Consider the following 22,998-nt stretch of genomic DNA (forward strand, 5'->3'; position numbering starts at 1 on the left):
CTGCACCACTGCTCCACTCAAATCTCGCCTACAGCCAAGAGCGTGAATTCACCCCTGAGCGCGGGTCGTCGTCGCAGAGGCTACTCAGAGTGCGGAATATTCGCAGGCCAGCTGTCCATACCCAAGCATCGATGGTCACTCTAGCTATACGATGAGCTCGACGCGAGAACAGCCGTAGCACCTCGCCCTCAAGGGAGCAGGCCATCTCACCTCCGCCACGGGCCACGCTGCCACTTCCGTCTTGGTTCCGGCCTCTTTCCTTGCTTCCGACAATTGCTGCACCTGCCGCTGCCTCATCCATCCTCTCTACACAGCTGACCTTGGCTGCTCTCGAGAATCATGTTCAGGCCCTTGGGGCTCCTGAATCACATACCTTGTCCAGCGCAGACCGAGGCTCTGTGCGGCAGTTCGCGATCAGAATGTCCCTTTCAGCACACGACAGCAGCTCCAAGGGATCCAGCTGAAGACCAGAGCATCCCCTCCTCTTCGTCAGTCCTGCTGCCGGCATCTCAGCGTCTCGGCGCAGCATCTTCGAATGTCTCCTCTTCGCCGCCTGCAAAGCGACTCAAGGTCAATGCTTACCAGGCCACGGCCACATCGCAAAGCAGCAGCACTGGTAATAGCAAGGACGCTGGTGACGACGGAGGATGGACTACTGTCTCGCACAAAAAGCCTGTTCTCGACAGCCCCGGCGTCACCAGGGAGCCAGTCCGAGCTTCTTCGTCCTCGGCAGCTTCGAGTGAGGCAGCGTTCCGGCGGCCTCCTATAGTGGTAGCATCTGCCCATCCTCGCTCTTCGCAGATCCCTCTATCCTCTCGCAATACATCGTTAAAGACCTTGTGGACCATCTTCAATGCTGCCTATGCTCCCCTCCTGGTGTCTGAAATTCCCGAAGTGCAGGATGCTGGTCGAAGGCTAGCATTTCAAGATTCCCTCTCCCAAGAGAAGGACATCTTCTCCAAAGCATCAAAAACGAGTTACCGAACGAGCATCGTCACGGCTGCGACAGGCATACGCAAGCGTGATACAGCTGCTGTTGCTCTGGCGGAGAAGCTGGCACAGGATCTTGGCAGGACTGCCAAAGATATTGCTCAACTTCTAAGAGAGTCATGCTCGGAGGTGGGGACCAATAGCGAGGTACAGGGGAAGAGAGCTGCCATTGAAGAGCGGAGAAAGACGAGACTTACCTCTGCGAAGTTGAGACAGCACCACTTCTTATGCCCTCCTGCCGATTTGCCCAGCTTCGGCTACGCTGTCGAGCCAAGAGATGCATCTATAGAAGAGGCATGGGGACTTGGTAGCTCCGCACCCGACGCGGTCGGAGAGAAGAAGGATTGCAACAGGTGTGGAAAAGAGTTCATAGTCGGGGGAGAGGTAGGGGACGACGGATTTCGCCAGGGCCAAGACGAGAGGGCATGTCACTACCATTGGGGCAAGAAGGTGAGTGAAGGCAAAAGGCTAGTCAATGCCTGGAATTATTCTCACAAGCCTACGTCTTTTTACATTGCACTACAGAGGTTCGAGCGAGATGCAGGTGTTGCGGGACGATCGAAAGTCCAATTTTGGACATGCTGCAACCGACCAGTCGAGTCTGGCCACCTTGCACCTTCCCTTTCTGTTCTTGCGGGATTCGGCGGCCCATCTGCTTTCGTAGAAGGCGATGAGACGTGTGCAAATGGACCTCACGTCTTCAAAGAGGACCGAGTAGAGGATCTCCACAAACGTGAAGGCTTCGTCACCAGCCGCGAGCTCGCAGAAGCGATGATTGCAGAGGCTGACAGAATAGCTCCTCTTGAAATTGCCGCAATCGATTGCGAGCTGGGTTACACTACCGCTGGAATGAGCATGACGAGGGTGACTGTTCTCGATGAGAGTGGTGCTATTGTTCTAGATGAGCTCGTCAAGCCTCGAGCAGAAGTGCTTGATCCGAATCTCAGGTCAGTAGGTTCAGCATTATATAATATGTGGAGGCCGGACAACTGATTATCCCTCACTCTTCGTCCATCTGACTCTGCAGATTTTCCGGCGTTACAAAGGAGCAGCTGGAGCAGCCTGGCGTGAAGAGTCTGCCTGAAGTGCGCAGAGAGATTGCCCGTTTCGTTGGTCCTGATACTATCATCATTGGACATGGGCTGGAAAATGATCTCAACGCGATGAGGCTTCTGCACACTACAGTAGTTGATACAGCCCTACTCTTTCCTCATCACAAAGGCTTACCCTTTCGGCACGGCCTGAAGCTTCTGTCCTCGAAGCATCTGCAGAGGAGCATTCAAGACGGTCCCGCTACAGCTGGTCACTCTTCCGTCGAGGATTCCAAGGCCAGTCTCGACCTCGTGAAATGGAAGATGTCGACTGATGCTCGGTCACCGTTCAGCCCAGCTACTCTACCTGGCTCCGGCTCCGTCCGAGCGACAAGTGGTACAGTGCGGCAGAACATGAGCCCGTCTACACCAGCAGGCCATTCCAACACAATAGGATCGACACCACCTGGGCGGGTTGCAACTCTCGCTTCGAGAGCTACTTCAGGCTCTCCATCGGCTGGTGATGTGGGGCGCCCTGATGCCAGCAATCAAAAGATGCCATCCAACCCGTTTTCTCGCTCTGCCCACTCGCCGCCTGCTCCTGCGGATGCCATGTCAGGTCTCTTCATCCCAAGGCGGCGATAGTATCGGCTGACTTCCGTAACGACTCAACGTGACTCCACCATGTACATTTTCCATCTGTTGTGTCAATATCATCTTGCTACACGCGGGAGTTGTGCTTTCGAAACGTATCTGTTATCGCGGCGGGTCGTGGCGGCTCATCTGTTTGCCTTCCGTTCCGATCGTGAGCGGGACGGTCCGACGTGGGCTGCCGCTCCACATGTCCGAGCCTGTGGCAGCCCAAGAAACTCGGGGCGCCGTTTCCAATTTCATCTTCGGCAGCCACCGATATCCCAGATTGAGGGGAAGTGCACCAGATCCAGCAGCCTCTCGCAGCCCACAACACCTCCGTACGTCACCCTAATCTCTCCCCCCATCTTCCCTCTGCACCGGCTCGTCTCCCTTCCCGCCCTTTCTCCCTTGCTCCGACCGCCCAAAGGCAGGCTCCGACAGGCTGCCCCGCAAGGAAACCCCACCCCACGCCACCTTGTCCCACTCGAGGAAAGCCGAAGCCCAGACAGCCCGTGTCAGAAGGCTAGGAATTCTCGTCCGGCCCGTGTGCTTCGTGGCCAACCTTTACGTTCGTGACCTGGGCTCTCGACGTTCCTTCATATCTATAAGATCCCACTCCCCTGCCCTCCCCACCACCGCCCATCATGCCCTCCCCACGCCTCATTCAATCCTCGTCGGCCATCTTCCGCACCGCCCTTCGTGCCCCTTCCTCCATCGCTACCACTCGCTCCCGCCCATTCGCAATGGCACCCACTGCTTCTTTCTCCTCTTCTTCAAAGGGAGCTGCCGAGGCTTCCACCTCGATGTCCGCCTTCGGCGAGCGCCACGTCGCCAAGGGAGTCGGACGTCTGACTCAGAATGTTCTCAAGAAGGGATCTGGATCCTATGTCTGGAACGACGAGGGTCGCAAGATGCTCGACTTCACTGCCGGCATCGGAGTCACATCCCTTGGTCACTGCCACCCCGCCGTCTCTGAGGCTGCCCACGAACAGATCGACGAGATTGTTCACGCTCAGTGCGCCATCGGATACTCCTCCAAGTACCTCGAGCTCTGCCAGCGTCTGATCCCCAGGTTTGCCAAGATTGACCCAAGGCTGGACAGCTTCTTCCTCTGGAACTCTGGAAGCGAGGCCGTCGAGGCTTCGATCAAGCTGGCTCGTGAGGTGACCGGCAAGAACAATGTTATCGTCGTCCAGGGCTCGTACCACGGCAGGACCTACGGAGCCATGGCTCTGACCAAGAGCAAGACTATCTACTTTGAGAGGCAAGGTCCCCTCATGCCTGGTGTCTTCGTTACTTCCTTCCCCTTCTACGCTCAATTGGGCGTCGCTCCTACTACTCCGGAAGCCGACATGGTCGAGACTGCTCTCCACCAGCTGAGGCTGCTTCTGGCTCAGCAGACTGCACCCAGCGAGACTGCTGCCATCCTCCTTGAGCCCGTCATGGGAGAGGGAGGCTACGTGCCCGCACCACCTGCTTTCCTGCAGGGACTGCGCAAGATGGCCAGCGACAATGGTATCCTCTTGATCCACGACGAGGTACAGTGCGGTGTGGGAAGGACCGGTGACTTCTGGGCCACCGAGGCTTCTGGCGTTCAGCCCGACATTCTCATCTTCGCCAAGGGTATCGCAAACGGCTTCCCCTTGAGCGGTATCGTCTCTCGCAAGGAGCTGACCGACAAGCAAAAGCCCGGAACAATGGGTGGTACCTACGCTGGAAACGCTGTCAGCTGTGCCGCTGCCTGCGCCGTTCTGGAGACGATGGACAAGGAGCCCATCTTGGACAATGTCACCGCGAGGTCTAAGCAGCTGGTGGACTTCCTCGAGGGTCTCAAGAAGAGCTCGCCTGCTGGCCACCTCATCGAGCAGGTCCGGGGCAGGGGATTGATGATCGGACTGCAGTTCAAGAAGGACCTGATCAGCGGTGACTCCAACCACACTGCCACCAACAAGGAGTGGCTGGTGGATGGTCAGAAGAGGGAGCAGCTGGCACCCAAAATCAGCAAGCGATGTGCCGAGAAGGGCATGCTGCTGCTGAGCACCAGTGTCTTCGATGTGATCCGATTCATCCCCGCCTTGACCATCTCCGAGGAAGAGATGAGCGAAGGTCTCAAGATCTTCCAGGAGGCCTTTGAGGAGGTGGCAAAGGAGAGTGGATCTATTTAATCGAAAGTGTTTTGTTTCGGGTCACCTCACGCTTTCTGCTCTATATTGTACTATATTCTTCTCCTTTCCAATCGCATAATCCAACTTGTCCTCGTGCGTGTGTCTGTATGCTGCAATTGAACCAGGCAAAAGGAACGGAAGCGGGAGCGGAGCAGGAGCCTGGCGGGGGGGGCAGACTTGCCATGTGATACGGGCGGCGCGAGGATCAAGCAAGGCGTTTCGCAATGCACAAGCCTCATCGGACTGCAGATGCATGGCTCCACTGCCGAGGAGTGCAGGCAGACAACACCTCCTGCGTCGAGTCCACGCCATCGTCCACTTCCACATCAACACATCAACACACACCTCCATCGCAAACACAAACACACAGACACATTCAGACGCTCAAGACGTCGGTCTCGTCTCCTTCTCCACCATCTTCTTGTGTTCCACCTTTCAACCCAACATTCTCTAGCCTCGCCAGCCTCGCCAGCCTCGGATCATATGTCGCTCCACAGAAAACATTCCTGATCCGTCTCTAGCATCTGCATTCCATACCTCCCACGCTCAAATCACCATTATCATTTGTGAACAACACTTCTAGAAGAACTCTCATACCCTCACAACATACCCACAAGCAGCATCAAAAGCGTCACTCCCTCATCGCCTCGTCAAAGCATACCCGGCACCTGACCCACAAGCAAACATACGTCACCGGCCACCTACAATCTCAAGAGCAACTTTGCCTTCACGACCTGCATCCGACCCCGACCTCGTCTTCCGCAATCCCAAAAGTCATCCTGTTCCAGCATGGAGCCTCCTACATCAAAGCTTGCCACACCTTCCCCCTCGACATCGACAATTCCCCCAGCCTTGCAGCATTCCCCCTCGCCCCCGCCACTTCAGCGAAGCAACACTAGCAGCGGTCAGAGGGGAAAGATCTCACCTATGAGGAGGGCGTCTGGATACAAGGTCGCTAGTGGGGCATCTACTTCGCCTACTGCTTTGAGAGAGGCTTTGGACCAGAAGGAGGAGGTGAAGAGGGTGAGTCGAGAGAGAGGGGAAACGAGCGGAGAGGGGATAGAGCAATGAAGTACGGTGAGCTCGATTGCTTACGACTCCCTTCGCACATCTCTGTGTAGCTTGCACAACGTCTTGCAACTCGTCTACAATATGCAGCATTCAAGGTGGAAAGGGGATGGGTAAGTCCACACAACGCTGTCATTGCTTGGCTACGAACTTTGCAACTGACCAGGCTGTGCCTCTTTTCCTAATACACAGACAAAGCACTCGCTACCCGAAGTCGAGAACTTGTATTGGCGAGCTAGCAAAATTGGGACGTCTAGCATGTCGACCTCCGCATCGAAGACTCAGCCAAGTCCTCGCGACAAGGTTTCTGGGACTGCCTCCAGTGGTGTCACCTTCGGCGGTAACATGGCCCGCCGTCCATCAGGTGGATCGACTCGGCCTGCCATTGCTCGTCTGCCCTCTCAGTCGGATGGGACAGCACATCTGAGAGTCCAGGACACCGATGCCAATGGAGGAGCAACACGTAGACCGACAGACGTTGACGAAGACGTCTTTGGTGCTAGCGTACCGATTTCTCGCGCACTTCCCTCAGTCTCGAAGCACCACCACGCCCCGACGACGGCAGTCATTGGTCTGAATGGTCTACCGACACCGCCTCCTTCGGCTGGTACCGACCTCGCAAAGGGCGGCAGCGCTTCTTCAAGTGGGGCTGCTGTTGGCAAGGGTCTGCTCGCAGACTTGAGAGTGTCTCCAACTCGACAGATGCAAGCAGCACGGGCCGCTTCGAAGCCCACGGCGGGCGGAGGCTCCACCTATGCCGACTTTTGGGATAAGCTGGGAGCTTCTTCGCCTGCCCTGAGAGGAGGAGGTGGTGGTGAAGCCGCTGGGCTTGCTTCTGCGCGGGACAAGGAGAGTGGGCTTGCAGCGAGGGGTGTCAAGAGAGGAAGGGAGGGAGGAGAGGAGGATGAAGGAAGACGGCCTACTGGGGCTACTCCGCATTCGTGATACCCTCTCTATGCTCCATTGGTCATCCTAGCTCTAGCAATGTCCCTTGATCAGCACCATGTCTTTACCCTGATCAATCGTTATACCTCGCAGCTCACTCACTCACTCCGCTCGCAAATAGCGTTTCCAGATCCGTATACCTCGATCGTGATGTGAACGAAGAGAGCCAGCTATGAGCGACCTCTACATGGGAGGCGAGTGGTCAGCACCATGTGAATCAGCGCAATAACCTCTTGAAGTCGCCCGTTGGGGAGGTTGCGCAGAGGATGAGGAGGATGTGGGCAGCGGCAGATTGTGGGTGAGACCTCGAGTCTAGTTGCGGAACACTGTCTCTTACTTTGCGGCAGAGGACTGAGCTAGAACAGGCTTGACGAGACATTCATACCTCGACCTTCTCCTGCGTTCGAGACATCTCTGTCGTTGATTCGCTAACTTGCTAAGCTTGACGAAGGTTCTCTTTTCCTTTCAGTCCCCTTACGAGGCTGTTGCAGAGCCTGGCTTGTTTTGAAAGCATTCTGTAACAGAGCACGTGAGTCCACCTTTATTTCCAAGTTGCCGCGTCAGAGCTTATTGGGTCGAAAGAGCTTCTTTGCGTCTAGTATCAGTGCGGGCGTAGCTGATGACGTCGAGCAAACCTTCGACTTACGAGACGAGCAGCATCTCATGGCCGGCGAAGAAGCTTCTGATTAGCACGCGCACTGAGCAAAGAACTCGAAGTCACTCTCTTTACGCTGAAGGTTGGGGTGCGGTCGGTGAGACTTGCTCTGGTGTTGATCGGCGAGATAACTGATGGTTCAGCATGCGGTCGACGAACTTCATTCCGGACGTGCGAGCGTCGTGCAGTAGGAGCAACGCATGACAAGGTAGCTGAGCAGCGGAAGTCATACCCCATCGGTTGTACGCAGAGAGCCTGCGACCCCACGGCACTCTAGGCCGTCGCAGCACCCGTGGGGTCGCAGGCAGAGCTGCCGGCGGAACGATCCTAAGCGAGCTCTCGTGGGTTGAGGCTATTGGAGCTCCATCGGCAATGTCTGTGCGCACTCGGTCTCGATTGACTCCATCGTCGCATCAACCTTATGGCTGCCGCCTTCGCCTGACGACAGGAGAGGTGAGGACCGCCGAGGTCTAATTTCGACTTTCGCCCCCGGCGACTTTGCGAGAGGCAAGACAAATGGCCCGAATTGTGCGCTGCGCGACGCCTGTCACAATGCGGAGTAATCTGCGCCAAGCATTCGCAAGCGAGGAGAATAATGTTAATCAGAGCAAGATTCGGCCGATGCCTCGCGCTAGAGATCAAGGTTTGCCTACCGACTCGGCAAATTCGCCATAGCTCCCATAGCAGCAGCAGCGCTCAGTGACGGTAGTCTCTATAGTCTGGGGAAACGGAGCACGGCGGGTCCAAGGTCACGCGCATCAATGTCGATGTGCGTCATGCAGAGCCTATGCAAGTCGCCGGACGGAGGTAGTCGACAACCGGCGGAAGAGTGGCCGATTCCGTCGAAGCACAAACTGGCTGAGGCTTCCATGCATAAGTGCCTCCGAACAGCAAGTGTCAGAGAGGACGCTGTCAAAGAGTACCTCCCAAGGGCATATGATGCAGAGGCGGGCAGGTCGCCAGACTGTGCAGTCGTCCGTGCCACTGCATACGTGCCAGGTTATTTTGAGCTACCCCAGAGTCCACTAGAACTTACTCGTGTCTCTTCTTTGGTGCCTGCCTCATCGTCGTAGGCAGAACGCATCGTGGGGAATGTCTGACAGCCCCAACCTATCTTGCTTCTTCTTGCTCTTTCTTCCGCAGACAGCCGCCGCACCTCGCTTACAGCTAGGTGGGAAAGATTTGCCCATGAGCAATAGGGTCCATCATCGGCACACACACTCCCGACCAGCAGGGAACCGACTGGCAAGTTGACTTCGTACCAGAAGCTCTCGGTGAAATGACACAGCGTCGAAGTTCTCCTCGCCAAATTCCGCCGATAGACTTGCACCTCGCTTAGCACTAGGAGCCAACTTTGCCGGCAGCAGGAGGGTCCCATGTGGGCACAATCACAGGCATACATCGTTCAGTAGAGTTGTACCAGGACGATCCATGACAGTGCGTCGTGCGATCCGCATTCGACGGTGTTTTTTTCCACGATGAGCTTCTAGTACGAAGCATGGACGTTCCATCAACAGCGGCAGGACTACTACCATGCGAAGGAAGAATGCTGAGCGCATGACCTACCTCCGCGGTCGCCTAATGCGTCGATACCCGTCAGGTTCTGGCGGTTTGGCTTGGGTAGAGCTGTAGCAGTCGTGACGTACTGCGAACCGCCCGAACTCTGCTACCATCTCAACATCTAGTCGAGCATGGAGTTGACCGACCTGAACAGGTACATAAGGGACACCATTCCCGTCCTCGTCCAGACTTTCTTCTCCATCACTCTTCACCTCTCTACACAAGCTACACACCCTTCAAGGACTTCCTCCCCACCACACTCACCACTCTACCCCTTCCTCCCCCCTTCTCATTCTTTTATCAAGATGGTCAAGGCAATCGCTTTCTCTGCCGCCCTCGTGGCCGCCTCTGCCGCATCTCTCGCTCAGGGAGCAGCCCTCAAGCAGGACCCCCTCTTTGGCTGTGTCAGCTACCAGACCGGCCCTCTTGGCCTCGGATCGCCTGGCAGTGACATTGCGCCTGCCAACTTCGTCGCTGGTCACACTGAGAAGTCTCTGATCACTGGCAGGAAGAACTTGTCGGTTCTTGCCACCACCCACCCCAAGTGAGTCACCCTTTCAGCTCCAGCCGCCTAGCTTCACTCGCATGCGACAGTCAGCTGAAATTTTGTCCTTCCCTACCCCTTACCTGGCAGCGGAGAGCCTGTCACCGCGGGCAACTTCGAGTTCCTCAACTGCACTCGCAGTCTCATTGACAGGGGCTACAAGCTCAACGTTCCCAAGAACTTCAAGAACCTCGATGGTGACTACACGTATACCTGGGGTATGCTCCGCAACGCCAAGTCGAAGCTGCATGTCCTCTCCACTCGCGAGGCGCCCAACTCCAAGGGCCAAGTCGATGCACAGCGTCTGATCCATGCAAGGTACGCTGAGCTGCCCATCGAGGCCCGAACCTTCATTCTGGCCACCGCAGACGATGGTGCCACGAACTACATCGAGTTCTACCCCTTCGCCGGAACCAATGCCGCGCCCAAGTCTGGTGTCGTCTACCCTGTCTCCAACAAGTACGGATCGGTCGACGTCTCCACCGACCACTCTAAGCACAAGGGCTCCACCTTCCTCCACCTGCAGGGCAACGGAGCAGCCAACCCTGGCACTGGCGCTGGCTCGACCTCGACCTCAACCTCTACCTCCTCTACCCGAACCAGCACTCGCACCAGCACTGCCACTAGCACCACTACTGGCACTGCCGCTGGCACCCGAACAACCAGCAGCACTAGCACTGCTACGAGCACTGGTACAGCTGGCACCCCAAGCGCAACTGGCACTGTAGTTCAGTGCCCCAATGGTGACGATGGAACCCTCAAGTGCGCCGGAGCTACCGTTACGGTTGGCTCTGGTACCGATGCCGAGTGCCCCAACGGTGACGACGGAACGCTCCTTTGCCATGGTGTCACTGTCACTGCTGGCTCAGGAACTGCCGATGAGTGCCCCAACGGTGACGACGGAACCATCCTCTGCTCTGGCCTCGAGGCATCCACTGGCACCGACCCCGTAGATCCCAACACCGGTATGGGAACCCCAACTCAGTGCCCCAACGGCGATGACGGTAGCGCTCTGTGCGCCGGCGTCGATGTCACCGCTGGATCTGGTACCGTCACTCAGTGCCCCAACGGTGACGATGGAACCCTCCTCTGTGCCGGTGTCGACGTCACCACTGGCTCTGGTACCGATGCTGAATGCCCCAATGGTGACAACGGCACCCTCCTCTGCGCTGGTGTCACCGTCGAGGCTGGCAGTGGTGACGAAGACGAGTGCCCCTACGGCGACAACGGAACCCTCCTCTGCGCCGGTGTCACCGTCTGCCCCCTGGGCGTCTGCATCGGTGTCGGAGCTGCTGTCTAAGTCGTAGTCTCTGATACCCGCCCTTCTTTTTCTCTGAAACTGCCCTGACCTTTCGAACAATCTGTCCTTCCAAGAAGTTCTCCTTCGTCTTCGCTCTCTCCTTTTCTTCTCCTGTCTCTTCTTTGCACCGTTTTAGCTCGATAACAATTGAATCATTCGCGTTTGCCCCGTATCATCTTTCGCCTGAGACATTCTCTTTGACTTCGCTGATTAGAAGAGGGCGAGACATTGGCGTTGCTACGGTCAATCATGAGAGGAGGAGCTCGGCCCAGCCGCAGAGATGCCGAGAGAAGAGACTTGCTAACAAAGTGATCTAAGCACGTAAATCGGCCTGCTGTGCCAATCACAGACACAAGCATCGGAAGATCACCCAGTCCAGCTTGCCCTGTTACTTCGTCGGGATCCTGCACTGCTCTGCGCTATCACTATACCTTGCAGCTCACTCACGCCGCTTGCGAAGAGAAGTTCCGATTTGTACACCACGATCGCGTATAGTGGCCCGATCTGCAGTGCGGAGACAAAGCGCTTTAAGCGACGCAGACAAGCGAAGTGTCACACGATAGAGGCGTGTGTGATAAGACTGAGTGAGAGTAAGAATACGCCACCGGCCCCGACCATAGAATTCGGACAAAGGGCCGCCCTGCTCGTCCCCGGCTTGCCGCGGTGTGATAGGGCAAGGGGCGGATAAGAGTGCAGAGCAGCCATGATCTGATTCAGGGACGGGACTGCCACGAGGGTTGAACAATGCTAGGCTGATCGGCCAGACTGGCTGAAGCTTCCTTCTCGTTTGGAGACGTGAAGCCCAGAGTCGGAGTCGCCACCCTGCAGCCCGGCGAGCACCGGAAGATGTGCCCGCTGCCGGAAAGTGGAAGCTCCTTGCTGGTGTGGGCTGGCCCCACCTCGGCTCTGGTTGAACCTCTTATCGGGCACAGCACGTCGGCCGAGGGCGCAGACCCAAAGGCAGACGCGGGGAGGCGGCTCAAACCCTCGAAAGTAAAAGTAAAGATAAAGGATTCTGAGCGGCAGCTTCCGGCAGGTCGTGGAGATGTCAGGGCGAAGCGCTTGCATAGATCGGAAGAAGGGATATATAGATGCAAAAGACTAAAGCAGCAGCGTCAGAAGGATTGCCAACAGACCCCTTTGCCACTGCTCATCATCCCTTCACTGCCCTTCGCCGACATGTCAGCAGAAACAAAAGCGGAAGAGTATCCGGTGGACAAGGGCCTAGGAGCTTCCGCCTCGGTGCACTCTTTGGCCCGGGGTGACAACTCTGGGTCTGCCAACATGAGCTTCGGTCAGAGGGTCTCTGCCAACATCAAGCACTTGGGCACCCGTGACGCTTGGCTCGGAGACCACGACTATGCGGCCCTCTTCATGCCCAGGTGGCCGTATGGACGCGGCAAGAACCTATCCTTCCTGGAGCGTACTGAGCAGCCCTTCTATGGTCTCGATGATGACGTACCCATCGTCCTCGCCGCCATTCTTGGCCTGGCCCACTGCCTCGCCATGCTTGCCGGTATCATTACTCCTCCTATCCTCATCTCCGGCTATGCGTACTTTGACGATGCGACCAGCACCTACCTTATCAGTGCTTCTCTCATCACATGTTCCATCTTGAGCGCAATCCAGATGTCGAGGATCCCTCTTGGCGGTCACTACCAGCTGGGTACTGGTCTACTTTCGGTGGTAGGAACGAGTTTCGCAACGCTGTCGGTCAGTGAGACCGTCCTGGAGGTTCTCTACTCGAATGGCACATGCGCCACTGTCAATGGTGTTCGTCAGGCTTGTCCAGAGGGATACGGCTCTATCCTTGGCACGGCTGCGCTTTGCGCCCTCCTTGAAATCGGGCTCTCCTTTGCCCCAATCAAGTTGATCAAGAAGGCTCTGCCTCCCATGATCACAGGACCCGTCATCGTTCTCATCGGCACGTCGCTGATCCAGTCTTCTGCCTTCCCCAATTGGGGAGGTGGATCCGGCTGCAACACCACACCTGCCACTGCCTGCTTCGATCCTCAGGGACACCTCTGGGGCGATGCCCGCTACATCGGTCTAGGTTTCCTCTCCTTCATTACCGTCGTGCTGATCGAGATATTTGGTAGCCCACTGATGCGCTCTTCTGCCATCGTCCTCGGTCTGCTCCTGCCTCTGGTCGTGGCTGGACCGACAGGATACATCTCCCGCAGCAGTATCGATGCTTCTGAGCCCATTACCTTCCTTTGGGTACACACTTTCCCCCTCAAGATCTATGCTCCGGCCATCCTGCCCTTCCTTGCAGTCTATCTCTCCCTCATGGCAGAGTGCATCGGTGATGTCACTGCCTCGGCCGAAGTGTCGAGGCAGAGTGTGACGAGCAAGGCCTTTGACAAGAGATTGCAGGGAGGAGTTCTGAGCGATGGCTTCGGCTCTCTGCTTGCAGCTCTCTTCACCATTACTCCCGTCTCCGTCTTTGCTCAGAACAACGGTTGTATCGCCCTGACAAGGTGCGCGAACAGGAAAGCCGGATACTGGGCCTGCTTCTGGCTCTTCCTCTTCGGTGTCCTTGGCAAGATTGGTGGAGCAATCCGGGCTATTCCCAATTCGGTGCTCGGAGGCGTGACCACGATCCTCTTTGCCTCGGTCGTCTGCTCCGGTCTGGCTGTGCTGTCACGCATCAAGTACACCCGTCGGACGCGCTTCATTCTCACCCTTTCCCTTGGTCTGGGCTTCGGAAACCTCTTGGTGCCAGCCTGGTTCGCAAGCGTCTTTACATACTCTGGCACCAACGAGGCCTTGCAGGGGTTCATCGACTCGATTGAGATCATCGTTGAGACACCCTTCCTCATCTGCGCATTTACCGGAATTGTAGCGAACCTCATCCTGCCAATGGAGCTGGAGGACCGACAGGTTCAGATGGTGCTGGAGGAGCAGGCGAGGGATGAGGATATGGAGGAGGCCGGTCACTAGACTGTTCGTTGCTCCCTTGCTCGCTACTTTGACGACTCCCTTGTATTATCGGCATTCTCTTCCGCTCTCGCTGTCACGTTACACCTTTTGGTTCCATCTCTGGAAGTGCAATATTACCATCTCACAAATTTATCATGGGACTTCTGCATCTCTTTGTGGCACGACGAAGATTGAGAGTTACACCTCGGATTTTAATCCAGTAACAAGCTAGAGGTTCGCCTTCTTCGCACCACTGAGACCGTGTCTGACCATCCATCCCTCGATGGCTTCGGCGAGCTGCCGAGGCTGCTCGAGCTGCACAAAGTGTCCACAGTCCCGCATGTCCACTCGCTCTGCATGTGGGATGTCCCGTAGGAGGTTGGCGAACAGAATTGGGGGAAGCGCCGCCTGTTTGTGCATCGCTCGGTTGTTGGTACATGGCGTCAGTTTCCGAGGAGGCGGTGGACGCTGCCGGCGCGCCGGTCAAATTGAGGACAAGCCAGTACTCACATCACGATCTGGCACCACGGCAAGCACGGGGAAGGACGTCGGGTAGCTCTTCTGTTTGACGGCTATACGAAGCAGCGAACGGACCCAAGAGAAGGCGAGGTGTCAGAGATGAGCTTAGTACTGCACACCAGTCGCTCCGCCTGCACCCACTCTGCTCATCATCAAAGTTCATCTTTCTCGTACGGTACCAGTTCAGAGCGCCATCGATACCTCCCGCCTTTACGCCAAACTGCTCCATGTAGTAATCGAAGACCTCCGGATCCATGATCAGGTCGTTCCTCTTCTTCTTTTTGTCCGATTGCGAAGATCCCAGAGCGCCCGACCCGCCATTCTTGCTGGCTTGAAGGAGGAGGCGCTCGAGATTGCCTCTGAATTCGGGCGACTCGGCTTCTGTGCGTTCTTGGCTTGGGTCGAGGGTGAAGAGGCCGACTTTGCTGTAAATGTTGAGAAGGAACGTCTCCAACTGTGCGGTCAGATACCGCGAAGGAAGTCAGCAGTCGTCTTCGCACTGCTTGTGCTTGCTCAACCTCAGATCGCGGGAAACCTCTCCCCTTTGCTTGCTCACTCACCTGATCCTGGACTATGCTAGTACTCTTCGGCTCCTCGAAGAACATCTGGTATCCGAACGTTGGGATGAGCTGCGTAATCACTTCTCGCGACGCCCACCGACTCGTGATCCTCGCGTAGGGCACACACAGCCCCACCATTCCCAGCACGAGGTGTGGGTGATAGTGCGTGAACTTCCAGGCAAAGTTGGCACCGTGGTCGTGCGAGATGACGATGACTTTGCCTGAACTCGAGCTACCACTGTCACTGGTGCTGGAGCTCAAGGCGTGGTGCACCAGACGGGCAATATCCCCACTCATGCTCATGATGGCATACTCTCCCAACCGCCCCTCTCCTCTCGAGGGCCGCGACGTGAGTCCATACCCGAGCATATCAGGGGCGATACATCGGTGGCCGCGAGAAGAGAAGTACTCGATCTGCTCAGACCAGCCGATAGCTAGGTCGGGGAAGCCATGCAAGAAGAGGATTGGAGGCGCAGAGGTGCTCGAGGACGAAGACGAGGCGGGCACGTCTAGGTAGGAGTAGATACGCTCGGGGTCTTTGGAGGCTACGAAGGTCGAGCGAGGGTAGGCTGGGAGAGGCATTGCTGAAGGGGTGGGAACAGGATTATGGTATCGAGCTAGATTGGGTATATGGTGCGGAAGGATTTCCGATCTCGGCTCGGATGTCGGAACAGCCGCTTCCACCGGTCCGTGATGCCGGTCGAGGCTGGCTCGTGCACAAGTGCCTTCGCACCAGAGGGGGCCTCACTACTTCGACTAAAGCAACCTGTCGATACAATAACAAGAGCAGAGAGCAGAGCGGACAGAGCAGTAGCAACATGGAAGACGAGTCGCTCATGCGCTTCGTCCGGCATTGGGATCCTTCTTGATCCGCAGGTACTCCAGCCTTCCCACGGGCAAAGAAGTCCAGTCTTCATCATCGTCCTCGCCCTCGGCTCCATCCCCTCCTTCTCCGTCCTCATCCTCATCCTCTTCGTCTTCTTCAATGATACGTCCTGGTGTCTTGAAAGCACCATTGAGTTTTCGAGAAGAAAAGGCATTCCCGCTAGCCTGCTCTCCAATCTTGATCTCGAGACCTTCCTCATTGGCCAGGTGCAGAAGACAGATGAAGCAGAAGGAGGTACTGATCTCTTCCATCTTCTCCTTCGGGTATGCCTTGCGTAGACCTGAGAGGACGGAGCGGAAAGTCTTGGGTTGGAGAGCAGACATGGCTGAAGGAGGCGGAGAAGACCGGGGCGTACGTGGTACATCCTGAGCAGTAAATGGATGGCGAGAGTCAGCGGGCTGTCCAGCCTCTTCGCAGAATGTAGTCATACTCACGAGATCCTCATCTTCGCTCTCCTCAGCGCGACCTTCTTCTGTCGCCACGATACCTTCGATTCCGAGCTCCTTCCAGATGTTTTCCTTCAGCTTCCTGACGTCGACCCTCTTTGCCTTCTTGGCATAGTTGACATACTCGGGCTTCACTCGCTTCATTGCAGCAGCTTGAGCAGCCAGATCTGCCTCCTCAAAGTCGGCAACGTCGACATCGATCGCCGAATTTGGGTTTGTCTGCTGAGGCATTGAGGAGGCGAGCTCAAACGCCCCTTCGTCATCTCCATCGTGGTAGAATTGGGTATCCAGGGGCATAGCACCTTCGCCATTGTCACCATCGCCGCCCATGAAGTCGAAGCCGTCTGCTTCTCTTGCGGCTTGTTGCTGCGCCCAGAACTCCCCGTCGACTTCTCCTTCTCCAGAACCGGCAAAGCCGGGGAGATTTGGACCCCCAAAGCGTACAGCGCCCTTGCGGGTCCGAATGTTGAGTACAGCTCGAGGCTTGCTGAACAGCCTCAGTAGCATCCGGGAGCTGAAGTGCCGGTCTTCTGGCAGCAGGAAAGCTTCTGGTTTGCTTCTTGTCTTGGGCAAGACGGTGGTAGCGCTAGATCTTGGAGCTTCGAACAGCTCCTTTGCTGAAACTGCGCCCTCTTCAGAAGTGAAGTCGATCACAAATGCCTCCTTTGGAGCGCGCTTCTTTTTCGAGGATCCTGGATCTTCGCCCTCGCCTGCTTCGCCGTTGCCCGCTTGATGTTGGGCACTTTGGAAGCCGCCGAAGCCTGCAAGCCTCGACCTCATCTTCCAGTGCTCAGGCCCGGCCCAGCTCTTCATCAGCTTCTGATCGAAGTAATCGAATAGCCCACCTGCAGCCTGAGCTCCTCCGCTTGCCCCGTCTTGTCCTTCGTCGTTGTTGCCCGATACACCCTTGAAGGCAAGAAGGAGGTCATGTTGCGATGGACCCTGTCTGGGATCCCAGTGGACGTTCTCCTCTCCGTCTTCACCTTGCAGGCTAGGCGGGCCCTCACCACCATCGAGGAAGTCAAAGTCGTCGTCGCCTGCACCTTGGTTCTGCTGTTGCGTGTATTGGGAAGAATGGTGGTTGAAGGAGGATGGACCCTCTGCCGGTAGCCCAAATACCTCTGCGTCGCGATCAAGCTCAGCCGGTACGCCAAAGAGATCCGCGCCGCTACCATCGTCATCCTCTCCCTCGAAGCCACCTGGAGAGCCAAAGCCAAAGTCTTGTACTGCCCCCTCATCGCCTCCCCAAGGTGTTGCAGTGACTGTCGGATTGAGGTAGATGCCGCCAGCATGAGCGTCATCATCCTCGTCGGAATCATCGGCTTCCTGTCCAAAGAGGGCGTGCTCTTGATCCGGCCCAAAGGAGAAGCGAGAGAGTGATGGGCAAACCATCCTTCCTTGAAGCAGGTCGGCGAGTGGATCGAAGGAGTCCTTCAGGACAGTGGCAGAATCGTCTCCGAAGAGCTTACCGATGAGCCTTGTGAGGTCAACCTGATCGACAGCTTGAGGCGCTGCATCGCTCTCTTCGACAGCCTCGTCCTCCTCGTCATCGGCCTCCTTGGACTCGTCGTCTGTCGGCAGTCCGGGCGCTTCTCCAGCGTCGAAGACGACCCTCATGCCATCATCGACTCCTAGATGATTCATCAACAGGCCTCCCGCGCCGCCCTCGTCAAAGTCTGCGCTGGTCTTCTTGAACAGCGGATCGACAGTGTACTCCAGGTCCAGCTTTTTGACGGCAATGGCAGAGAAGTTCTTGACAAGGGTAGCCTCTTTCGCTCGAGCGCGCTTTTTCTTGTCTTTCTTGCCACGGGGCCCGATAGGGTTGCCATCCTCATCGAGCTCCAGCTCCCCGCTGCCGTCCTCCCCGTCATCCACTGCTCCACGGCCGTCGCCAACTAGACCGTTGAGCAGCTTTCCAGTCTCGGTGACGACGCTGTCAACTCGGCTCGTCCATACCTTGACACAGCCATCGAGAGTACAGGAAGCCTTCTGGAAATTGATAGACCCATCGCCGGAGTCGGATCGAAGGAGGGACATGTCGTGGAAGTAGTCGATGAGGGCGATGGAGAACGTGTTTGTAGGGTTGATTTTCTACACGAACAGGCAGACCAGAGACAGAGTTCAGCTAGCGAGCTTTCAGTCATTCTCTTGCCGGAATCCCGTCACTCACATTGTCTGTCGCCATCTTCATCCACTCGTCGAAGCTGGTGCTATCAACGTTCAGCTTCTTCACTGCTTCGAGCTGTCCTGGCGGTCCTGCCCCTCCCAGCAGACCGGATGGCCCTACGCTGATCCTTCTTGCATTTGCGTTAGCCCTGGCTAAGGCGCTCATTCCACTCCGATTTGTATGGGATGAAGAGGCCGTGCGAGAGGTGGACGCGGCCCCAGCAGCGCCAGGCCCACTAGAGGGATAAGAGGGGCCCGAAGCGTCTGACGATGGGTGAGCATAGAGACCATCGGCTCTTGACGAGCTTCTCTGGCCTTGGTGATTGCTGGAGGCGAGCCTGCTGCTGCTGCTACCGCCTAGAGAGCGTCGAGCCTTTGGAGCCGAGCTGGGTTTACGCGGCACCGCCCCGAGCTCATCCTCGTCATCGTCATAGTCGCCTCCATTACCATGAATACTGTTCTCGTCTCTCCTGAGGGACGATGAGGCTACTGCTGCGCTGACCGAGCGCGAGTTGGTTTGCATAAGCTTGCTCGGCACACGGAAGCCACTGGAGGGACCCCTCTGTGTTGTGTTGGTTGAAGACGACTGCTCAAGTGGCCCTCTGGCACCGCTACTGCCGTGGCTGCTGCTAGGATGACGAGGACCGTCGAGCGCTGGCATAGATGGAGAGTAAAGTGTACGACCAAGCGAAAGCGGAGGGTGGATGCAGGGCGAGAAAGGCGTGGTAAGGGGAGGATGATGGATGTACAGGCACGGGCGGACGGACAGACGGACGGACGGAGGGTGGGTCGTGTTGCTCTCGTCTTCCCGCGTGGCGCGAGGCACAACAAGATCGGCGCAACGTGATCTGGCGGAGTTGCAAATCCATCCATCCGATCCGTCCTGCTCCTGCCCGTCTTTTTCCTAAGCTTCTCAGAGGGAGGAGCTCTGTGCGTATTGCAGCTACGACATCGTCACCATCACCGCTATCCCTACGCTACAGCATGTCAACGCAGGTATCAGCAGCGCTCCGGCGGCAGGCAGTGAAGGCAGCCAGGACACGCGATCAGAAGCTGCGCCACGCTATCTCGCTCTACCACCTCAGCCCATCCTTCTACCCAACGAGCGCCGCCTCTAGCTCTGCTTCTACATCCACTTCCGCCTCCCCCTCTGCTCAATCAGGCATCGACGATGCCATCGACCAGACGCTGCACTACGATATCTGGGGGTCCAAAGACAATCAACGAGACGCAGGGGCAAAGGAGAGCGTACCCACCTTCTACGATGGTGACTACCTCGTTGCCCGACTAAACCAGGTGACACAGGCAGGTCCCCGGGATGGATCTCACGAGGAGCCTACTGTCAGTCCTCTTCTCGATTGGACAAGCTACGAGGCCGGCTCTATGACTCGAGGCTCACTAGCGCCACAGAAGTCGCCCCGAGAATTTGCCTACGACCAGCTCAGGCGGTCATTCCTGTCCGACGGAGCCGGTGTTACAAAGTTGCCCAAGTCACCAAGGCCAGAACTGAGGTCAGATGAGCCAGAGCAGACACATATTCAGCCGGGCGCATCTGCGGCTGTGCTCAGGAGTCAGTTGGATGAGAGGAGCGCAAGGATCAGGGACGCGCTCTTTGGCACTGTAGGAGCAGGAGCAAAGGCCGGACTGGAGGTGGTGCGGGAGAGGAGTGCAAAACACAGGCAACAAGAGTAACGAATCTTCGACTGAATACTGGACGACGGTAGAGAATTGTCATTGGTGAGGTGGTGAGGAAGTATGTACAGTGATGTCGATCACAGCAGAGATGCAAATCTTCACGACGCAAAGTAGTAGCCGAGTGTACTGCTGAAGCCATTCCTGAACATAATCTCATCGACGACCTTTTTACCATCGACCACGACCATGCTCTCCGTGCCGACAGTATTTAGGCCCACGATGTTGATACCTTCGTCGGAATTGGGTTGAAGAGCACATCCCTCGATGCTTAGCAGAGCCTCTTGGCACCTTCGAGCTGACAGCCTATCCTGACTGTAGGCGTCGAAGAAGCTGTATAGGCCAGCAGCAAAGAGATGTATAGAAGTAGAGTCCATGATGCGTATGCCCCATGATCGACTCTTGAAGGAGTCCCCGAGGCCAGGATCGCTCTCCTCCCACGTAGGGTCGCACCAGTCTACTTTTGGCCGTGCAATCGTCTGAGGGAGCGCACAATGTTCTCCGAGGAAGTAGGGACTCTCCGTCTGACTATGGGCGATGAGTACGTTCTTTGCCCTATTGAGCTGGTATTGATACAGCAGGAAATGCTCTGAAGCTCCTCCCCACAGCATGACTGGTCCAGGGTTGCTCTCGATCAGTATTCCCCTCGAAGCAAGGAGGGAAATTTGCTTGCCCGCGTGTCGATCAGGCCATGAGGTATCGAGGATGTGGTCCGCTAGCCACACCCAATTGTTGACAAAGCATCCGCTGGAGCGACGGGTAAGATGAAAGGCGAGGAAGCATGCCCAGCCGTTCGAGAGATCCAGAGGGCGCTCGCTATCGAAACGCTCGTCGTCCAAGTCCGAGCCTCGGAAACCTCCCAGGCGAATGTGCGTGTCCCACATGCCTGGTAGGACGGCGTCGTCGTCGTCTCTTGGTCTTCCTCGCAGCTGCCATTGCAGAACAATTGCACCCGCAGAAGGGCCCTTGGTCGAGAATATGCACTCAGATATCTCCACGTGGCCTTCCTGGCCATCGCTCTCACCTACCTGAACGACTGCGCGTGGGTGATTCCCATCGCTGAAGTTGCGCCCTGTGCCGAGGAAGACTGGCCAGACCTCTCCCACAATACGACAGCCAGGTGGTATGACCACTGTGGAGGTCAGAAGATACTGGCCATGAGGCACGTATAGGACTTTCCCTTCTTGTGCTGACCTGCGGACAGCAGCTTGAAATGCAGCGGTATCGTCTGCTGCTCCGTCACCCTTTGCTCCTTCGTCTTTGAGGCTGATGAAATGCATGGCTTCGAGATCGAGGTCTGCGCGAAAGAATACGATGTTGTCAGCAGATGCACTCCCCTGACAGTGGTGCTCAGGAGGGAACTTACATTCTGGTCGGGACTGATGCAGCCACTGACCTACTCGGTCAGTCATGTCGCACGGTCGAGGCAGCAACAACGATCCGGTACGGGGTGCCGAAGGTTTCGTGGGTGCCGAGTCACCCTGCCATGTCCAGTCTGTCACCGTGATCTTTTCGTTGATGCCGGGCAGCAACAACGCAACGACCCCGCTTCCAGATTGCATTGGCTCCCACTGTCTTATTGAGCGTGCCACAATGGTTTGGCATCTTTCTGTCTCGACATTGCTGAGCGCAAGACTACCCCTTGACGGTGTGCCTTGGCCGACGATGTCGAATGCGATCCTTGTGTTGCTGACCTTCCAATCAGTACAGACTATACTTGCTGCACCTTGCGCGCTTTCTCCTTTTCCGTCCACAGCTTCTACCCTCATCTCAAGGCCGACTTTGCAATCATTGATCTGTATCCGGCTGTACAGGAAGTTCCAGCACCAATGCTGAGAAATGGCAGTTGCGCACTCGTCGAAACGGCAGCGCTGTATGGTGAACTGCTGGTTTCCTACCCACATCCCTTGCTTGCCACCGCGGAAGCTCAGGTCGGACATGTGTCCGCCTGAGCCATTCTCCATGAAGATTCCCCTTTGTCCGGCATCAGGGCTGTCTTTCGACCAGCGGCGAAGCTCAAAATGCACATGCCTCAGACCCGTGGCTTGTGCCACCTGATGATGGATGCCAGCACATTCTGTAGCGGGGCTAACCGCTGTCATGTCGATGATCAGATGAGCGACTGATCGGAAGAAGTTGTTCTGATTAGTGAACCAATTCCTGCCCCCGGCTAGGTAGGGGTTCTCATCGATGACAGCCAATCCCTGAAATGCCTCGTCCGCTTTGAGGATAGGCCGATCGACCGCATCACCCACCAAGGAAGTATAATAGTAGCTCATAATGGGGCGAGTGATTCGATAGATTCCCGAAGGAAAGTAGACCAGCGCCGGAGAAATCGTAGAGCTGTCGTTGCCCGGGTCGCCTCCCCCACAGCGACCGCCATGGCTGATGGCTCTGTTGATGGCGTCCGTATCATCAGCCAGTCCATCTCCCTTCGCTCCGAAGTCTTTGGCGTCACGGAAGACACTGTATTCTGAGCCCAAAGGATGATGTGGGGCCTATAGCAGCGCTTTTGTGTTTTGTGAGCTATTCCGCTTGGACAAGTCTCACGCAAGTCACTGCTTCTCCACACTCACAAGACCTTGTCTGGGCAATCGAGACAGCCAGTAGACTGATGCCTTTGGCTTACCCGCGTCGGTCTCTTCGACTGCAAGGCGTGAAGTCGACATATCAACCATCTTGACTTTGCCGGATCACTTGATGGCTTCGACGTATACAGCGCCAAGCTTTAGTTGAGCGACAGGATGGCTGCGTTCCGAATGCTTCCCTTTCCGTGGTGGAGGTGTCAAGACGACTCGGAATTTACATTGCCCCGGAGATTGCTGTACGCTATCAGAGCAACATTGCAATCGTATTGGTAGCGATGCGACTATGGAGGGAGTTCGGTGCTTGTGATCCGCACTGCAGCCATCTGCA

At 56.5% G+C, this 22,998-nt stretch overlaps 9 protein-coding genes across 9 annotated transcripts; 6 read left to right on the forward strand and 3 right to left on the reverse strand.

Annotated features, from left to right (window-relative positions):
• Positions 1 to 40: 40 nt before the first annotated feature.
• Positions 41 to 2,702, forward strand: BCV69DRAFT_280528 (hypothetical protein). Its single transcript, XM_025491642.1, has 3 exons — positions 41 to 1,440; positions 1,516 to 1,937; positions 2,018 to 2,702. Exons 1-3 carry the CDS (start codon positions 340 to 342, stop codon positions 2,664 to 2,666), a joined length of 2,172 nt encoding a protein of 723 aa, XP_025350079.1. The 5' UTR covers positions 41 to 339; the 3' UTR covers positions 2,667 to 2,702.
• Positions 2,703 to 2,927: 225 nt separating this feature from the next.
• BCV69DRAFT_280529 (PLP-dependent transferase) lies at positions 2,928 to 4,912 on the forward strand. Its single transcript, XM_025491643.1, has one exon. The coding sequence runs from the start codon at positions 3,299 to 3,301 to the stop codon at positions 4,817 to 4,819; it is 1,521 nt and encodes a 506-aa protein (XP_025350080.1). The 5' UTR covers positions 2,928 to 3,298; the 3' UTR covers positions 4,820 to 4,912.
• Positions 4,913 to 5,308: 396 nt separating this feature from the next.
• On the forward strand, positions 5,309 to 6,941 carry BCV69DRAFT_101326 (hypothetical protein). The gene is made up of 3 exons (XM_025489017.1): positions 5,309 to 5,842; positions 5,941 to 6,000; positions 6,080 to 6,941. The coding sequence occupies exons 1-3, from the start codon at positions 5,609 to 5,611 to the stop codon at positions 6,830 to 6,832; spliced, it is 1,047 nt and encodes a 348-aa protein (XP_025350081.1). The 5' UTR covers positions 5,309 to 5,608; the 3' UTR covers positions 6,833 to 6,941.
• A 2,411-nt stretch (positions 6,942 to 9,352) lies between these two features.
• Positions 9,353 to 10,891, forward strand: BCV69DRAFT_275792 (hypothetical protein; the record flags this gene model as incomplete). The annotated part of the gene is made up of 2 exons (XM_025491091.1): positions 9,353 to 9,591; positions 9,682 to 10,891. 2 exons carry the CDS (start codon positions 9,353 to 9,355, stop codon positions 10,889 to 10,891), a joined length of 1,449 nt encoding a protein of 482 aa, XP_025350082.1.
• Positions 10,892 to 11,635: 744 nt separating this feature from the next.
• Positions 11,636 to 13,975, forward strand: BCV69DRAFT_280533 (Xanthine/uracil permease). Its single transcript, XM_025491644.1, has one exon. The coding sequence runs from the start codon at positions 11,738 to 11,740 to the stop codon at positions 13,832 to 13,834; it is 2,097 nt and encodes a 698-aa protein (XP_025350083.1). The 5' UTR covers positions 11,636 to 11,737; the 3' UTR covers positions 13,835 to 13,975.
• Positions 13,957 to 15,525, reverse strand: BCV69DRAFT_310427 (alpha/beta-hydrolase). The gene is made up of 4 exons (XM_025494789.1): positions 14,893 to 15,525; positions 14,474 to 14,786; positions 14,324 to 14,385; positions 13,957 to 14,221 (listed from the first exon to the last, which is right to left on the reverse strand). Exons 1-4 carry the CDS (start codon positions 15,472 to 15,474, stop codon positions 14,042 to 14,044), a joined length of 1,137 nt encoding a protein of 378 aa, XP_025350084.1. The 5' UTR covers positions 15,475 to 15,525; the 3' UTR covers positions 13,957 to 14,041.
• Positions 15,526 to 15,650: 125 nt separating this feature from the next.
• Positions 15,651 to 19,164, reverse strand: BCV69DRAFT_310428 (barren-domain-containing protein). The gene is made up of 3 exons (XM_025494790.1): positions 18,395 to 19,164; positions 16,213 to 18,315; positions 15,651 to 16,143 (listed from the first exon to the last, which is right to left on the reverse strand). Exons 1-3 carry the CDS (start codon positions 19,049 to 19,051, stop codon positions 15,727 to 15,729), a joined length of 3,177 nt encoding a protein of 1,058 aa, XP_025350085.1. The 5' UTR covers positions 19,052 to 19,164; the 3' UTR covers positions 15,651 to 15,726.
• A 108-nt stretch (positions 19,165 to 19,272) lies between these two features.
• Positions 19,273 to 20,132, forward strand: BCV69DRAFT_102050 (hypothetical protein). The gene has a single exon (XM_025489018.1). It carries the CDS (start codon positions 19,375 to 19,377, stop codon positions 20,080 to 20,082), a length of 708 nt encoding a protein of 235 aa, XP_025350086.1. The 5' UTR covers positions 19,273 to 19,374; the 3' UTR covers positions 20,083 to 20,132.
• A 51-nt stretch (positions 20,133 to 20,183) lies between these two features.
• On the reverse strand, positions 20,184 to 22,580 carry BCV69DRAFT_245739 (pectin lyase-like protein; the record flags this gene model as incomplete). Its single annotated transcript, XM_025490172.1, has 2 exons — positions 20,184 to 21,379; positions 21,449 to 22,580. Coding segments are annotated over 2 exons (2,328 nt in total), but the record flags the coding sequence as incomplete, so codon positions are not given.
• Positions 22,581 to 22,998: the final 418 nt, after the last annotated feature.

Source organism: Pseudomicrostroma glucosiphilum (assembly GCF_003144135.1).
Source record: "Pseudomicrostroma glucosiphilum strain MCA 4718 unplaced genomic scaffold BCV69scaffold_2, whole genome shotgun sequence".
In the NCBI taxonomy this organism is placed as follows: domain Eukaryota; kingdom Fungi; phylum Basidiomycota; class Exobasidiomycetes; order Microstromatales; family Microstromataceae; genus Microstroma; species Microstroma glucosiphilum.

What these genes read in the sequence shown, in the direction of transcription:
- BCV69DRAFT_280528 (XM_025491642.1), top strand. Translation starts at nt 340, where the DNA reads ATGTTCAGGCCCTTGGGGCTCCTGAATCACATACCTTGTCCAGCGCAG. An exon ending in ACTACCATTGGGGCAAGAAG is followed by an intron (nt 1,441 to 1,515) that starts GTGAGTGAAGGC and finishes ATTGCACTACAG; the next exon opens with AGGTTCGAGCGAGATGCAGG. An exon ending in GTGCTTGATCCGAATCTCAG is followed by an intron (nt 1,938 to 2,017) that starts GTCAGTAGGTTC and finishes CTGACTCTGCAG; the next exon opens with ATTTTCCGGCGTTACAAAGG.
- BCV69DRAFT_101326 (XM_025489017.1), top strand. Translation starts at nt 5,609, where the DNA reads ATGGAGCCTCCTACATCAAAGCTTGCCACACCTTCCCCCTCGACATCG. An exon ending in AGAAGGAGGAGGTGAAGAGG is followed by an intron (nt 5,843 to 5,940) that starts GTGAGTCGAGAG and finishes ATCTCTGTGTAG; the next exon opens with CTTGCACAACGTCTTGCAAC. An exon ending in TCAAGGTGGAAAGGGGATGG is followed by an intron (nt 6,001 to 6,079) that starts GTAAGTCCACAC and finishes CCTAATACACAG; the next exon opens with ACAAAGCACTCGCTACCCGA.
- BCV69DRAFT_280529 (XM_025491643.1), top strand. Translation starts at nt 3,299, where the DNA reads ATGCCCTCCCCACGCCTCATTCAATCCTCGTCGGCCATCTTCCGCACC.
- BCV69DRAFT_102050 (XM_025489018.1), top strand. Translation starts at nt 19,375, where the DNA reads ATGTCAACGCAGGTATCAGCAGCGCTCCGGCGGCAGGCAGTGAAGGCA.
- BCV69DRAFT_310427 (XM_025494789.1), bottom strand. Translation starts at nt 15,474, where the DNA reads ATGCCTCTCCCAGCCTACCCTCGCTCGACCTTCGTAGCCTCCAAAGAC. An exon ending in CTAGCATAGTCCAGGATCAG is followed by an intron (nt 14,787 to 14,892) that starts GTGAGTGAGCAA and finishes CTGACCGCACAG; the next exon opens with TTGGAGACGTTCCTTCTCAA. An exon ending in GAACTTTGATGATGAGCAGA is followed by an intron (nt 14,386 to 14,473) that starts GTGGGTGCAGGC and finishes TGCTTCGTATAG; the next exon opens with CCGTCAAACAGAAGAGCTAC.
- BCV69DRAFT_310428 (XM_025494790.1), bottom strand. Translation starts at nt 19,051, where the DNA reads ATGCCAGCGCTCGACGGTCCTCGTCATCCTAGCAGCAGCCACGGCAGT. An exon ending in TGAAGATGGCGACAGACAAT is followed by an intron (nt 18,316 to 18,394) that starts GTGAGTGACGGG and finishes CTGTTCGTGTAG; the next exon opens with AAAATCAACCCTACAAACAC. An exon ending in AGAGCGAAGATGAGGATCTC is followed by an intron (nt 16,144 to 16,212) that starts GTGAGTATGACT and finishes TTTACTGCTCAG; the next exon opens with GATGTACCACGTACGCCCCG.
- BCV69DRAFT_280533 (XM_025491644.1), top strand. Translation starts at nt 11,738, where the DNA reads ATGTGCCCGCTGCCGGAAAGTGGAAGCTCCTTGCTGGTGTGGGCTGGC.